The sequence below is a fragment of the Heterocephalus glaber genome, unplaced genomic scaffold (assembly GCF_053883595.1).
Source record: "Heterocephalus glaber isolate CG9 unplaced genomic scaffold, H.glaber_assembly_v1.0 deba00000818, whole genome shotgun sequence".
NCBI lineage: Eukaryota > Metazoa > Chordata > Mammalia > Rodentia > Bathyergidae > Heterocephalus > Heterocephalus glaber.
Genome location: NW_028258164.1, coordinates 2,799,750 through 2,817,567, shown reverse-complemented (window position 1 = coordinate 2,817,567; position 17,818 = coordinate 2,799,750). Strand labels below are relative to the sequence as shown.

The following is a 17,818-nucleotide window of genomic DNA, read 5'->3' as shown; positions in this document are numbered from 1 at the left end:
CTTCTCGCCCTCAGAATTAGCTTCTCATGCGAGTTGGCAGGATATGAATGAGGATCCACTGACCTCTGAGGAGGCAAATGTGCAGTCTGCCAGAAATTGTTCTTCAGGAGCCATTTCACTGTCTCAGGATCTGCAAGATTCCTAGGTGCTTAACATTTGGAAGCTAGAAATCCAAATATGTGGAGTTTTATTGCACATGAGTGGAGTACTTAACAAGAAACTGCATTTCCTTACATATGAAACATAGATTTTTTTTTAAAAGCTTTTGAATAAAATGTTTAATTTTTATTGCTTAACCCACTTTCTAGGAGTATTTGGAGGGATTTTGTTGTACTATTAAATACATTATTTAATGTTTTTAATCTCATTGTTGTATTATATCCAGGCAATATATTTTTGTGTTTGAATTTGAGTAAAGATGTATCTCTTTCTAGTGTTAGCAGAATAATTTAGTTTCTAAGTAAAGGTAAAACTTATTGGAATTTCAGTAAAATTAACCAAAATTATATTTATATGTGATCAATATTTATTTTAAATATCTTTTTAATATAAACTAATGGTAGTCAACTCACTGGGAACTTTTTTCCTGAAATAAGTGTTTATAATGTCCAAATTCATACAGTATTGATTAAGTAAAATTAATTTATTTGTCTTATAAATATGGGCATCTCATAATATGAGATTTTAGTTTTGCTACATACATCTGAAAAGATGAAATAAATTGTTTAATATGTGGATTAGTATATGCACCCTAGGTTCTATATGCTTTGTTTTCAGTGTATTTAAGACAAAGTTTGAATGTCCCAAAATGTGTTTTCCTTATAAACTTTTCAGGGTTTAATTTCCAGAACAATAGCATTTAGAATTTGTGATTACACTGAGTACACGCTTTACATTTCTTGACTATGTCATTCAGCAGCAGTTCTGCCACAGTAACACCTTGTACCTAATCATTTTACAATATTTATCATATTTTATTGTGATTATTTATATGAATAATTGTAGTATGAATTGTGAGGTTTAAAGAGTATGAAGGCATAATTCATTGCCTTGTAATCTATCCCAGTGTTGTGCTTATGTTAATGCTTAGACCTAACATATCTCTCTAAAGTCTCGTTTGCTCAGAAATGGGGCTTTTGGAAGGTGATTGGATCATGGGGGTGTTATTCTCATCAGTTAGTCACTTATGAGTTTATAGCTGAATGTGCATTTAGGGAGGTGAGGACTTCTTAGAGGCAAGTCTCTGGAGACTTGATCTACAAGGATGTGTTCTTTTCCCTAGCTTCTCTCTTTTCTCTCCGCTTTCTGGCTGCCATGAGGTGACCAGCTTTCCTGTGACATGCCACCATGCCATTTCTGTTTTGAAGCCAGTTAACCATAGACTGAATCCCCTGAACCATGAGCTGAAATAAACCTTCCTTCCTATAAGTTGTGAGTATGGGATATTTTGTCCCAGCAGTGGGACGGTGGCTAATATGTCTTGACAATAGCTACTGAGGAAATGTTATTTGTCAGAATGAACTAATATAAGTATCATTGGGCCTATGTTCTCCCATTCTATACTCTCACTCTATACTGCTTTTTCTTTAGCAATTATGGATTCTACTGCAACAAATCTTACTCTTGCCTTTTGTCTGGTTGACCAAATCTGGATGCTGACTTGGATCGTTCCTGTTTAGATTCCTAAAAATGAATAAGGTTATAATTCTCATCAGCCACTAACACAAGAAAGATTTCCTAGGGAAAGATTTTTCCTAGATTTCCTGTGACAGATAAGTTCCCCAACAGTTTCACAATGAAAATAGTTAACTATAAAAATTTATAGCCTTTTGTATTACATATGAACTTTTTCTTTTAAAAGTCCCTGCAGTATATCTTCAGGCAACAAAATTATAGTTAAACATGGTGAAATATTTCATGAAAGGTAGTAAAAATCAGACTTACTGGTGTATTTCTTAAAATAAAAATCATTTAAATGGAAGGTAACAAAGCAGTTGGAATGTTGTTAAACAATGTCATAGGGTTGAAGTAGAAATGCTTTCCCTTTATGCAAATATTATTTTTAATACTGTATTTCCTTATTCTTAAAAGTAAGTTGCTAAAATTTATAAACTTATACATTTAAAATGATTTTACTTTATTTCAATTGTACTAAAAATGATAAAAGAGAAGGGTGTTGTAGTCGATAGTATTAAAAAAATAGAAAAACAAAATGAAACATGGATTTTGGTAGGCACACATAGTTTGTTTTTCCTTTCGGTTTCCCACCCTTCCCATATGTAGTTCAGTTTAACTTAACCTTTGACATCAAGTTCTGATGAATTTATTTCATTGAATTAGTGGTGATACATGCTATAAGTAGGAAGAAAACAGAATGTTCGCCTTTGTTTTCTGTGAATCCACCACTGTTCACTTGGCCTTTGGGAGATACTTAGTAACTAACCTGAATGAAGTCATCCAAATTTTGTTTTCAAGTTTCAAACAAAATTATGGGAAAGGATTCAGTCACTAATGGATTTACTCATTAATGATGGGCTTTGCCTCCAGTGTTCTTAAAAATATGCACTTATTGTTTGCTTTAAAAAATTTTTTCAGAGCTTAGCTGAGCAACTCCTGTGAGAGAATTTTAGCCTGTGGCTTTTGGCCTGGCTGGCCAATCAGTGATGCTAATCCAACAAATCTTGCTCTTGGCTTTGTATGGTCAAATTTTGATGCTTTCTTGGATCATTTCTATTTAGATTTCTAAAAGAGAATGTTTTGTGTTGATTTTACCCCCACTGGATGTTTACACATGTGTTTTCCATCAATAATGGCCAAATAGGTATCTCTGGCTAATGTGTAGCAGATATTTCACAAGCTCTCATTTCTTTTTCTCAAGCCCTATCTTAATTATATCGTAAGAATGGCTTAACTATGTGAAATAGTGCATTGTCTCCCACAAATATTGCTTTAGTGCATCCTCTTGTCTGCTTCTGTGTGTCAGGCAAATTAGCATCAAAATTTGAAGTGACCATAGTTCTCATGAACCCAACACACTTTAAGACTTTGTTAATGAATAAAATTGATTTGGCTCTTCAGTGCACACACCAACTCAGTCTGCTTCCATTGCCTTAGAGAAGGATGAGATGTTAAGGATTATGCTAAACGAATTGTTTCAGAGATTGATCACACCTCTTACTACCTCTTTAAGCTCTGTGCCTCTACCTTGCTCACCAGGCAGAGACAGATGCTCCCCTAGTAGTAGCCAAACAGACATTTATACTTTGCTGAAAATAAAAATTGTTAAGCCATATCTCTTGAGGAATTCTGCCATGAATCCAGGCTACAGGATCTCCATTCACAGCTAACTTCATTTTCTGTCCTTTAACATCTTTTTCCATCAAATGACTCACTTCCTTTGAGAGTTCCTGTATGAATTCTGTGGCATGCACTCTGAAGTACCATTATTTACTTCCTTTATACATACAGGCTGAGCATCACTAATGCAAAAATACAAAATACAAAAATCTCCCAAAACATTTTGAGCACCAGCATGGCACACTAAGTAAAAAATTTTGTAAACTGACTTTATGTAACAGGTTGCAGTCAGAACAAAGGCACACTAAAAATATTATATTCAATTGCTTTCATACTATTATTTACATTCATGTAAATGAATTCCATGTTTAGGCTTTCATCCCATCCTGATGATATCTCATTATGTACATGCAGGTATTCCAGAATCAGTTAAAAAAAGGCTGAAATCTGAAATATTTCTGGCCCTAAGTACTTTGCATAAAGGATTCTTAACCTATACTAGGAGCATTCTTGGGCAAGTATCCTGCCATATTTATCTTTATATTCCCGGCAACCACCATAGGCACATTAGGATGCCCACTAAATATTTCTGATAGGACAGAAGAGGAAGAAGGAGAAGAAAAAGGCACAGAGATAAATAAATTTTTAAGATGCTAAGTACTCCTACCTGAGTTATTCCTTAGAAAATCTGGCTGTTTCTATTCCAGTTCCTATGTCTTGTTCTTCACATAATAGTTTTTAAATCAATAACAGAATCATCTGGTTTGTATTGTTTTGTCAAGAGCTACCATGGTCCAAACCAGACTAATAAATGATCCAATTTTTTCTTAAACATACTTCAAAGAGATTTCCAACCTTAGACTATTGTAATATTATAGTATAAAATAAGTCCCTGTGAGTAGTGTTGATAGCCCCATAATTAGGGCACAGTGGAAAAGCAGGGAAATGCTTTTTAAAGGTGACTCGGGAGATCTGTGAGAACAGAGAAGTGTAACATCCATGTATTAGGAACTCCTTAATCTATGTGAAGAGATCTGAGAATTAAAATTGAGGTGACATCTCTCTTAATATCATATCCACCAATCTTCTTAATCCACTGACCAAGAAAGCAATAAATGAGAGTCAAGCCATGGGATATTTCTCTAGAGAAATGTGCAAATATAAAAATGTAAAGTACTAAGGATTTAATCTATGATGTTATTGGGTTAGGAAGCAAAAGGCTGCCTTACTGAGAGATTTAAAACTCTTTTTTACTAACATCTTTAGAATAGACTTGAACAAGTTTATCCATTTCCCTTTAATCATATAACTAGAAAATATAATTTGAAAAATAAAAGAAATCAATCTGGCTACTTAAATTATTTTAGTGGTTGGAGGTAGAAAGAGTAGAACCCTTTTGAATGGACCCTTTTGCAGTTGTTTATATCCCATGTGAATCCATTTTATACCTTCCCCAGGGCTTTCCTGTATCAGAAAGTCCTTAAAAGAATCATCTCACGTTTAGGTTCCTTAGTACAGTACTACCCTTATGTGCATAAAAGGAATTCTCTGCTAGATAACTCTGTAAGTTTTATGTGCTCAGATCATTTTTATACCTCTCCAGATGAGCAATACAAAGTGAAAAGCTTTCAGTAATTGACCTATGTGTAGTACTTCACTAATACTGGCAGCTTTCCTCTAGGTGTAACATACTATAAGGTTGGAGACTCTCATATATTTCACATTTGGTAAAAACATAATAATTATAATAACATAATGTTTATTTGAGAATTTGCACCTCTGTGTTGTGTTTTGAATATGTAATCTAATCTTCGCAGCATTTCACTGAAGGAGCTGTTACTCTTTCCAAGTTCAGATGAGGAAAATGAGGTTTGAGAAAGTTAAATGACTCACCCAGATCACATGCCTAGTAAATGACTGAGCGGGGATTTCATAAGTAATGAACATGTGTTAGACTGAAAGTATTTCTTTACAAATAGCATTGCTCAATAAGACTCATTTTATCAAAGCTCTCAAGCAGTAAGGGCCTCTCCCTCATAAATTCCCATGGAAGGTCCTAGTCCATATTTTTGTCAGACAAATATAAAACATATTCTCCCTCCTGTGATTCTTATTCAAATTTCTCTTTGACTATAGGTCATCTTTTTCAGTCTACTCATTTTGCTATTACTTGATTATAAATATTCCACCTTAAAAAATAAATTTCAATCCAGGTGTGGTGACATATACCTGTAATCAGCATTCTGGAGGGTGAAGCAGGAGGATGGAGAGTTGAAGATCAACCTGGGCTACATAGCAAGCCAAAATATCAAGATATGAAATGTTAGTAGTTTTAATAATTTAGAAACTTTCATCTAAGTTACTCCACAAATTAGAAAAGATCACCTTAGAACTCCTCTCAGGAGTCCGCATTTTAGGTCACTAAGTATACTGTTATTCCTCTAAAGCCAAAACAGATTAATATCCATTCTTCTTTGCTTTGCATTTTGATCAAAAGATGAGTCACCAATCTCTGTCCCTCATCCCCTTTTGCCCTGTCTCACAATTCATCACTGGGAAATCTCCCAATTCACTTCACCCTGCTCTGGCCAGAGCTTTGAAGTGCCTGAGACCGGGCCCAGCACCCAGGTGTGGAAGAGAAAAGGATATGATATGGCCTTTGGAGGATACATAGTCTAAATCAGTGCGTGCTGCTGTGGTCATCACAGGCTCATTGATTTCATGTATTTAAAAGTCTGTGTGTAGTTCTTCTTCTGTGTCCTGAGCACTGTCATCCACATGGTCAGAAACCACATCGCGCTGGCCTTACTAAGCCCATGGTTACTCCTCAGTTCTTTCAGTGCTGTCTTCTGTGCTCTGAAAGCGCCAAGCTGCTTAGCAAGTGGCTCAGAGAAAGTTACCTTCGCACACTTAGAATCCTTGACTGAAGTCTATTCCTTTTGCTGCCTTCTGCTAACTAAAACAGGATAACATTAAAAGTCAGGGATATGTTTCCCACTTAATTATCATGATGACTGCTGACCTTTTCCTTGAAGCACTGTGTTGAATTCATTCTTTTAGGAGACAACTAATTTGAGTTGTATCTTACTTACTTCTTCTGTTCAGATAAATCTGGTCCATGAGATACTGAGCTAATGGTATATGATATTCAGTGAACATTTAATTTAAATTTTTGGTTATGAGGCTATACTTTTTGACTTAATTTTCTGCTCTGTAACTTCCTAATTTTTTTCTTCACCTCTTGCTTTTGTAGCAATAAGAAAAATGTTAGGTCATGTATTTACTCCTTCTATAGCAGCTTGGTTATTTCTGAACATGCCAAACTGCACCTCTGTACACCCTTTCTCAGTCCACATAAATTATCAAATCATTGAATTTATTGATCTGTTATATTTTCATATTTTATAACATTAAATGTAAACATCCAAACTAAAAACTAAACTTCAACAGTACCTTTTATTCCATGCTTTGCTGCCAAAGAATTTATTTTGTCCTTTTAGCTATCTCTATCTTTCCAATCTCAGACACAGGAGAAGGCAGCAACTTTTAAAGGGTAAGAAATAGTTAAACGTTCCATCTCTGCCTAGATGAAATCCCAAGGTTCCAATTTTAGAAGACCTAAGTGGAAGAAGGGAACCCAGACATAGTATAGGAGGATACAGCATCCCACATGGGTATATTGGGCTAGCCAGTGCCCTCAGGAATCTGGCCCTGCCTGTCCCTCGGGCCTCCATCTTCCAGCTCACAGGATAGCTGTCCTGTCTTCAGCCATTGCCTCCCTATTTTCAGGCAAGAACAGGATGAAGGGAAAAGGGCAAAAGGTACATTCCAATTAATTGGCTTTCCCAGAAGCCTCTCCAATTTGCTTATACTTCCACCTCTGAACTACAGTTAGCTCAAAGAAGGCTGGAGAATATAAATTTATAGTAGACCCATTCTTAGGACAAAACTGTGGCTCTGTTGATATGGAAGAAGGAAAATTTGATATGGCTTAAGCAGTTTGCACTGTCTCCTTCAAGGTTAAGTCTCCACAAAAATTTTCAAGTTAACATTCACCTAATTCCAGCCACAACAATATTTAGGACAAGGTCTAGCCTGAACTGAAGAATTTATGTTTTGAAGTATAATTTAACAGCATGTAAAGAGCAGTTAACATTTTTCACCATTTAAGAAATATTTGGATACTTTGACTTTCTCAAGCTCAGCTCAAGAATAGAATTAAACTTAATGTTTGAATTTTGAATATGCTCCATAAAAATATCTAGTGGTTTTCTAGTAGGAAGCTATTTCCTCATATAAAAGTTCCCGTTATGTAGAAGGGGATATAAAAAGAAGCTATCAGGCTATATAAGCTCCTTTCATGGCTCCTTCAAACTGAAAGACATAGATAAGCTGACAACATTGTATCATGGATAATTGGAAAATAAATGTTTAAGTTTAAAAAATTATTAGAGGGAAAGACACACTGTCATTAGTCACACTAAAAATACCCCCCCCACACACACACACACTTGAACACACATCCCATTCTTGACACTTTCTGAAACAGTTCTGGAAGTTCTTTCTCCTGAGTGTCTTTACAAGGTGTGAAACAAAATACATTAGTGTTTCTGTCTAGTGCCATCTAATGGAAAGGTAGGCTCATAAAAACATTACAGTGTCTCCTTATCCACCGTATTCAGCGGATCTGGCACCATGAGATTTCTAGTTCTTCCCCAATCTCAAAATGACCATAAAATGTAAATGTTTTGAAACTGCTCAGGACATGGAAGAAGCTAGGACAGCCCAAATAAAGACAGTCTAGAAAGAGGGTTTCCAGAACTGCTTCAGAAAATGGCAAGATGGATAGGATTAGTGTGCTCAAGTCAAGGGAAAGTATTTTGAGGGTAATTAATTACAGTGTGCCTTTTACTGTAATAGAACTTTTAATTTAAACTGACACCAAAATTTTCAGTCACCACTTGGACACACCCATCCTGTCAGGGTTCATTGAATTCTCTGGTAGAGTGCTCAGATGAAACACCTAGGTACTTTCCAAGTGAGTCTGTTCCACCTGTATTGGTTACTTTCTGACACAGACGTGACTAAATCCAGTCTGATAGTGAAGGTATAAACATTACAACAAAATATGGCAGAAGAATTATCAGTCATCTTCCCAACACCATTAATTTAAATTTTATTCTGTTATGGCACTAAATGAGAGAGTAATCCTGGTGTGGCAGCACACACCTGTAATCCTAGTACTCTGAGCAATTTAGCGAGACCTTGTATCAAATTTTTTTAAAAAATGGGCTGGGGGGATAGCTCAATGGAAAGGCCCCTGTTTTCAATCTTCAGTACAGAAAGAAAAGAAAGACGGAAAGGACAGGAGAAAGACAGAGAGAGAAAAGGATTGAGGGGGGGGAAGGAAGGAAGGGAGGGAGGGAAGGAGGGAGGGAGGGATGGAATGATTAACAGAGCAGGCAGCTGCCAGCATGTTGGGATTTAGGAAGGACAGGACAGATCTCCCCCACAGACAGCCCATGTAGTCATGTTGCTAGGGAGAATGAATAGCTAATGCATCCTGTTCCTAAAGAATGAAGCTAGTTTCACATTAATATTCTGTGAGCTATTTAATATCTTGAAGCAAAACGTTTCTCTAGTTATTTATGAGAACAGACATTTTAGCATAGGTGAAACCCAAGACAGAACTTAAATCCTAATATGAAAAAAGACAAAGGGCAGAAGAACAGAGAAACAGGACAGGACACTAGAGACCCAACCTACCTGGAAGCAGAGCTAAACATGCTCAAAGTGGGATTCTCAAAGCAGACAGCAAGATGCCAGGATACTCTGCCTGCTGTATTCCCTTCCCCTGAAATTAACTTGGATCTTCTGCCCTTTATCATGAAGAAAACATACCTTTATTCTGTACTTGTTGCAATTTGGGAGTTCTTTACTGCTTATGAAACTTTATTATATTTAAGAATCGTGGTCAACTTAGAAATTAAATAGCTAAATAGCTTTGAAAAGAGTAATCATCTGCCTCATAAAATTCTAATGCAATTTAAGGGTCCTATAAAGTAAGTGACAGAATATAACTAATATTATGGGTAAAGGAGAGCCCTAGGATTATTTGTACCACTCCTGCCTAGTACTGTAGTCCAAATGTAATTAAAGCTTTAAAGTGAAGGAAATGGTCTGGCCTTTTTGATATAGAATTTATATGTAAACACTTACCTAATTTTTGTTAAATTATAAGTAGATAGTGCTGTTTATAGCAGTAGTGTAGAATTTTTAAAGAGGAATTATCTATTGTCTGATAAAAGAATTTAGTCTGTTGTGGTCTTCAGTGAGCAAGTTTAAAATCTTTAAGTATTGCTAACATGATCAGGCTAAAAAAATTCTGCAAATGTTTTGTTTGTAAGAAAAATATTTGAAAAGTAATTTTAGTTTTGAAAAATGTCACTATGATTCTCCTTCAGATAGTTACCAAGATGTCACAACAGTAGCATCTCTTAAACTGTGATTTCTGTTCAAAACAACAAATATTGATTGAGAATCCTGAAGGGCACAGATATTGTTTTAGTCTCTATAGAAAATGTAGTGACAGGAATACACGTGCTTCCTATAGCATCTAAAAGGCATAACAGGCAATTTAAAAAGTATGCAACCAGCTAGAATATGAGGCAGAACAGTGAAAAGCTATAGAGTGATGGGGATTGAGGAAATCTCAGTGGATACATGCCATCCCTGATGCACACTGGAGGCTGATCTGGATGTTGGTAAGTCACCTACTCTGCATCACCTAAGGAAATGTAGTCATGCTTGGGAGGAATGTGGATATAATGCAGTTAGACAACTTGTACTTTTTTTTCATTTTGCCACTACCCTTTACATTGTGATAAAAAGGAGACAGTAGAGATTTGAAAGAACCTAGTCTACAATTTATCAGGCAACTTGCACCTCTCCATTATCTTTTATAATTGAAAAATAACTACTGCATTGATTTGTGGCATACAAAATAATGTTTTGATATAGATTCATGTATATATACATTGAGAAGGGCTAAAATAATCCAGATATCATATGCATTACATCTGTATCATTTCTTGTGAGAATGTTTATAAACTACTCTCTTAATGAATTTCAGATATATATTACTATTAACTGTGTCTACTATGATGCAAAATAGATGTCTTATACTTATTGTTGTCTAAGTGAAATGCTGTTTCCTTTATCCAAAATATCCCCCCAGTCTTCCTATTTCCCAGCTGCTCATAACCGGTGATTTACTCCTTGACTGTGTTGTCAGCTCTATGAGATTCCACGTATAAGTAAGACATACAGTATTTGTCTGTGTGCCTGGCTTATTTCGCTTAACATAATGTATATCAGGTTCATTCATGTTATCTCAGATGAAAGGATGTCCTTTTTAAGGCTACACTATAGTCCTTTATATACGACATTTTCTGCCTCAATCCAACTATTGTTGGACACATACATTGATTGCTTTTCTTGCATTCTCTTTCATAGCTCTTATGAATGTGATTGTTCTCTTCATTATTTTTCCAGCTATTGTGTAGAAATACTACTGATGTTTGCATGTTGATTTTGTGTTCTGTAAATTTAATGAATTAATTTATTCCAAGAGTTTTTCATGTAAGTTTTTAGATTATTCTTTATGTAATATTTGTTCTTCAGAAACAATTTAACTTCTTTTCCAATGTGTATACCTTTTATATTTCTTTTCTTGATTAATTGCTTTACCTCTCCCTTTCATTACTCTGTTAAATATGAGTGCCAAGATTGGGCATCCTTTTCTAGTTGCTAATCTTAGAGAAGCTTTCACTGTTCACAATTGATTATGTTGTTTCGTTTGCCTTGTCATATGTGGCCTTTATTATGTTAACTTACATTCATTCTACATCTAATTCATTGAAAGATTTTTTTCATGAAAGGATATTACATTTTATTGAATTCCTTTTCTGCACCAATTTAAATGATCATATTTTTCCTTCATTTTTTAATGTAGTGTATCATATGTATTAAATTTTAGATGTTGGGCCATCGTGGCATTGCAGGAATAAATAGCTCTGGTAAATGATGGTGTATGATCTTTCTAATATGTGTTAAATTTGATTTGCTAATAGTTTGTTGCATGCTTTGCAACTCTGTTCATCAAGGTTACTGGCCTGTAATGTTCTTTTCTTAGAGAGCTCTTGTGTGACTTTGTTCTCAGGCAATGTTCACCTCATAAAATTTCAAATTAATTTAAAAGTATTTTAAAGTATTCTGTTTTCTTTATTTGTTGGCAGAGTTCAAGAGGATTGGTATTTGTTCTTTAAATTTTTAGTAAAATTCAAGAATGAAGGCATAAGTTTCTGTCATGTTCTTTGATGGGATTCTTTTTATTCCTGATTCTTCTTATTTATTATTGGCCTACTCAGATTTTTCATTTTTTAAGCTTTATAGGTCTTATGTATCCAGGAGTTTATCTGTTTCTTCTAGACTGTGTAATCTTTTGTTGTATACATGCATGGTAGTCTCTTGTGATCCCTTATATTTATATAGAATTAAACATAATATTTTGACATTCATTTGTAAATTTATCTGTTTTCTCTCTTTTTTTGGCCTACCTTAGGCATATATATATATACACAAATATATATATACATATACATATATATACATATATGTACATATATATGTATATATATATATATATCTTAGTTTCATTGATTTTTAATTTTTTGTACCAGTTTCACTTATGTTTGCTCTGATATTGATTACTCCCTTTTTCCAACTTTGCCCTTTGTTTATTCCTTTTCTATAGCTTGGAGGTACGAAGTTAGGTTGTTTATTCAACCTTTCTCCTTTTTGATGTAATAATTTATTCCTATGCTACATCCCATAAATTTTAACATACTATGTTTCCATTTATTTGTCTCAAGATATACTTTTTCTTTTTTTTTCAGATTTCTAGTTCAGGAAAATGTTAGTTTTAATGTGCTTGTGAATTTTCAAAAGCCTTCCTTTTATTGATTTTTATTTCATGCCATTGTGGTTGGAAAAGGTACTTTATTATGTGAGTTTATTCTTCTTAAAATTGTTACAACCAGTTATGGGCTAACATGATCTCTCTCCAGAGAATGTTCTGTGTGTGCTCTAGAGGAATACTCTGCTGCTGCTGCTGGATCTAATGTTCCATGTATGTCTTATAGGTCCATTTAATCTAAAGTATATTTAAAATCCCACGTTTTTATTTTTTGTCTGAATGATCTATACATTGTTGAAAGCAGGATATTGAAATCTCCCACTATTATTGTATTATAGTCTGTCTTTCTCCTAGGATCTTTTAATATTCAGTTTACATGTTTATGTAGATGTCCCCTTGGTGAGTGCATATATTCTTACTATTGCTATATTGTTTTGATTAATTGACTTTTATCATTATATAATGGCCTTCTTTGTCTCATTTTACACGATTTTATTTAAAACCTATTTTGTCTGATTTAAGTATAGCTGCCCTGTCTATCTTCTGATTACCCTTTGCATAGAATATCTTTCTCTTTACTTTAGGTTTAAGTGTGTTCTGAAAGGCAAAATCATTCTCTTGAAGATAACACTCAGTTCTTGTTTTGCTTTTGTCCATTCAGTCACTCTCTGGATTGGATAATTGAATCCACTTAGATTCAACATAATTGTTGATAGATAGGGACTTAGTACTCCACTTTGTTGTTTTCTGGTTGTTTTGCATATACTCTGTTGCTTTCTTTTGCCATCTTTTATATGATTAGATATTCTTCTCCAGTAATATGTTTTATTTTTATATTTTGTATCTACTATAAATTTTTGCTGTATGATTACCCTGAAGCTTATAACTACCAGTAACTTATCTTTCACTAAAAAATATGTCCACTTTTATTGCACTTTCTACATTTTATATTTGTTTGTTTGTTTGTTTTTTGGTACCAGGGATCGAACTCGTGTCCTTGCGCTTGTGTAGCATGCAGTGAAACCACTGAGCTAAATCCCTGGCCCTACATTTTATATTCTTGGTGTCATCATTTATATCTTTTTATAAAATTGTGACTCCTTTAGCAAATTATTATAGCTATTATTATATATTAATATAATGTAACTAAATTAATGTTTTCCCTTTAATCTTCATACTAAAGATTTTATTTCATGCCACATTTTCAGTATTAGAGTATTCTGAATTTGACTGTGTATATTTTTACCAGTGAGTTTTATATTTTCATATGTTTTCATGTTACTAGGTAGCATCCTTTTCTTTAAACTTAAAATATTCCCTTTAGCATTTATTGTAAAGTAATTCTGATGGTGATAATCTCTTTTGGATTTTGTCTCTTTGTGAATGTCTTTATCTGTCCTTCAGAGGACAGTTTTCAAAAATAAAGTATTATTCTTAAGTTGGCTTTTTTCCCAGCAGTTTGAACATATTGTCTCCTGACTGATAAAGATTCTGCTCAGCAATCCACTGGTAGCCTGATGACCCTTCCTTATGCTTCTTTTTCTGGTGCTTTCAGAATCTTTTCTATGTCTTTTATTTTGGACCATTTCATTATAGTATGTTTTCTTGTAGCTTTGATTGAATTAAATGAGAATAAAGACCTTGTATCTCCTGTATATAGATATTTTTATCTTTCCTTAGATTTGGAAATTTTTCATCTAATATATGTTTAAACAAGCTTTCTTTCCAAATGTATTTTCCTTTTTCACCCCTATAATTAGAATATTGGTTCTTTTGATGCTGTCCCATAAATCATGTACACTTTATTTTCATTACTTCTTTATTTGTATATTTTCATGTAATAGATTATTTTCTTTTGCTTGATGAATTCTGGGTTTACATTATCAATTGCATTTTTCATTTCATTTCATTTATTTCTCAGCTCCATAATTTTGATTTGCTTTTTTAAAAAATTTCAATTTATCTGTTACATTTTTCATTTTCTTTATTTACTAAATTCTTGAATTCATTGAACTGTTTCTCAGAATTTTCCTAAACTTCTCTGAACTTTCTTAGATTATTTTAAATTATTTGTCATAAGTTGGTGTATCTGTATTTCTTTTGAGCCAGTTACTGGAAAATAATTATGTTTCTTACAGTCATCCATATTCTTGGTTTTTCACATTTCTTGTTGACTTATGTTGTTGTCTGTTCATTTGTTAGTGAAGTCATCTCTTCCAGACTTGACAGGCTAGCTTTGGTGTGGAAAACCATTCTCTTTGTGACGGGAGGTAGTGGTGTGCTTGCTGGGTGGGATAGTAGCTCTACCACCAGTGAGAGCTCAGTTCTCACTGCCACGTAAGTGGGCTGTGGTGCTTCTGTACAGCTCCTGTCAAAAGAGGCTGGTTCTGATGAATACTGTGGAGATACTTAGCAACCAACACTGTGGATGTCTGTTGTGAGTTTTAATGGTGATGTCTACTGTGGTTCTCCCAGTCGCTTTCTCTCTCTCCTACTAGGGAGAATTTATATCTGAGGTATCCCTTTAGGAATTAGGTTCTGCTTGCAGTGTGTCTTGCAGTGGTCATGGGACTGGAGTCTGATGAGTGGAGCACAGGGAACATGAGGAAGGACTGGGGACTTGGACAGCAACGGGACTAGTTTTGGGGACTCAGGTACACTCGCTGCTGCATTAGTGACAATACACAAGACACAGGTGCTCATGAAATGGGAAGCTGAGAATGGAGCACAGCTGTGCTCAGAGGTACAGATTCCAGGGTCAGGACGGGGGGCCCAGCCTCTGTCATATCTGAGCTGGTGTCCAGGTCACAAATGCACTCAGAGAGACTGTGGCCCTGGGGCCAGGTTGGGGAAACTCTCTTATGTGGCAGTGGCTGTGTGTGAGGCGTGGAGTGAGCACTGAAGCCATTTAGTCCATGTCTGGATGGGGGGCACACACAGAGGGGCTGCAGCTTAGGGGCAAAACATACATGGGCTTGAAAGACTGGTGTCTCACTACTGAAAAGATGACAATGACCAGTGCTTCTTGAGGGGCATACAGCCACCTCTCAGAGAGCCACGTCTCATTTTTTTGTTAAAGAAAAAGTTTGCTAATTTTTAATTATCCATACATATTTGCATTTATTGGGCCACCTTTTTAAAGAGTAAATTCCTCTGACTCTAAAAGAATGTTCTTTCATTTATGTATTATTAAAATGGATAGATTTGGTAAATGTTTTCAATGCATTTCTGTGTTTTTTCCAGTGATGATACCTTTTTAATGAACTTGAACAAAATATATAAGAAAAAAAGTCCCCGGTTATGATGTGTAGAATTGTTCTAACTAGTGTACCTTGTAGAAGCCCGGTTTCCTGCCTGTAAAATGGTGATAAGCATTCTTCTTACCTCATAAGCCTTCTGATATATTTTTAATTATTAAGTAAATAATAAAGCCAGCTTCTGTTTTTATACTGATAGTAATATTCTCTCATGTTATACTTTCCATTGTCCATTTTTGGGCCTTTCTTGTACTTGCCTTACATCTAGCCCTCTAGACCAATTGTCTAGAGGCACATCTGTGCTTCTCTTCCTGTACATGTATTTAATTCCACACAGTTTAATGCTGCTCCATTTTGATTTGTGTAGACTCAGGACAAGACCACATTTCATCACATATAGATCTTAATTCTATCTGCTCTAGGGCTGAATTTTATATCCAAACATATCCCTAAAATCCTATATATTATCTATATATTATCATTAGCAAGAGTATCAACAGAATTTTTTTGGCAAAATAATAAATTCAACACTCAACATTTTTCATATATTCTCAGATTCATTGGAGTAATGAATTATAGGCTGTATATTCCTCATTCAGTATGCTTGGGACCAGAAATATTTCAGATTTTGGGACTTTTCTGAATTTTCAGATATCTGGACACTTAGAATGAGATATCTTATGAATACAACCCAAGTTACATAAAATTCACACTTATTTCATATACATTTATACACACAGACTGAAAGTGCACCTGCATTTTTACTGCAACCTGTCCCATGAGGTCAGATGTGGAACTTTCTTCTTCTGTACCATGTTGACACTCAGCAATTTTGGATCTTGAAACATTTTGGATTTTGGATGTTCAGTTTAAGGATGCTTAATGTATCCTGAAGCTAGACTTCAAGCAAAAGATTTTAAGTTTTATAAACCATCAAGAAAATAAATACATTCATCATGATTGTAAAGTCCTTAAAGAAAATTTTCTTCTTTCTTCTCTCCTTGAATCAAAGGGACAGGAAGAGAGATGTTCAGCAAAACAGATATTGTTATTTTGTCTGAAAGTTTAATCTTACTCTTTGACATCTTACTGAGCTAATAATCTGCACCCATATTTTTCCTGTATTTTTTATTTATAGGTGCAAGCCAGTTATGATGTGGCACGCTATGAAAATGTTTTCTCCTTATTGTGGGTTTTGGAACAGCTTCTTCTAAAGGAAAACAAAGAAGACCACACTTCTGGTACAGGGCATGATGACCAAGAAATCAAGAAATATCTTCAGAAGCATGATGAAGCTATCTTTCAGCTTTCTGATACATTTCCATTATTTACTTTTTATTTATGGAGACTAGGCATTCTACTAAACTCAGCAGAGACAGAAACTGCTGAAAATAACTCACTTTCTCAGAATTTTACCAAATGTTAGAAGATCTCATACTTAAATTTTTTTCAAAAATATTTTTAAGCGAGCATTGTTAATTGATCTCTAAATATAATCATTAAATCAATTTTTTGGTTAGTCTTAAATTGTGTACAAAACATTATGAGTCATTTTTCTATATAAAAGCCAGTTTCAGTTCGGAATTCCCTCCTTATTCTGATGTAATTGTACCTTTCAAAGTGTGATTCAACATAGCGAAGCTCTATTCATTAAAACATTATAACACATATTTCAATTGTGAAAAATTTCCATGTAATAGATGATAAATGGTAACAAAGGTTTTAAAGTTTTATCAGCACAAAATGTTTAAAATAAATGGTTGCAAATCCAAATTTTAAAACATTTTCTTACATAACTGCACTTAGATCATTGTCATCTTAGGAGATATTAGATGGAGAAAAGTTTTTAATATTTAGAAACCTAGCTGGGGATTTAGCTCAGTGGTTTCAGTGCCTGCCTTGCAAGCACAAGGTTCTGAGTTTGATCGCCAGTACAAAAAAAAAAAAAAATTGGAAACTTAATGGATTTACTTTTATATAACCAATTTATTTGTCAGGTCTTTGTTTAAAGTATTCAGTGTTCGTTTTTCAACAAAGATTTGTTCTGATTCTGTTGATTAAATATGTTCTAATATCCCTAACATTGTTAAGGTGTAGTATAATTAAATCATTTGGAATACTCTTGTAAAGTTCTAACACTTTACAGGAATTCACTTCATACTTATTAAAAGTAGTAGTTACTCCCAATTACACAATTTCATTGACTTAATTTTAATTGTTAAAACTATAATATACTTAACGAGCACAATTTCACACTTTTCAATGGCCAATTTAAGATATAACAAAT

The 17,818-nt window shown here is 34.3% G+C and overlaps 1 protein-coding gene across 1 annotated transcript in view; it reads left to right on the top strand.

Annotated features, from left to right (window-relative positions):
* Nucleotides 1–16,996, top strand: part of Mei4 (meiotic double-stranded break formation protein 4) — a 165,100-nt gene extending 148,104 nt beyond the window's left edge. Inside the window, exon 4 of the mRNA XM_087207752.1 lies at nucleotides 16,670–16,996. Within this exon, the coding sequence (XP_087063878.1) occupies nucleotides 16,670–16,957 (288 nt within the window). The 3' untranslated portion in view covers nucleotides 16,958–16,996. The remainder of the gene's footprint in view (nucleotides 1–16,669) is intronic.
* Nucleotides 16,997–17,818: the final 822 nt, after the last annotated feature.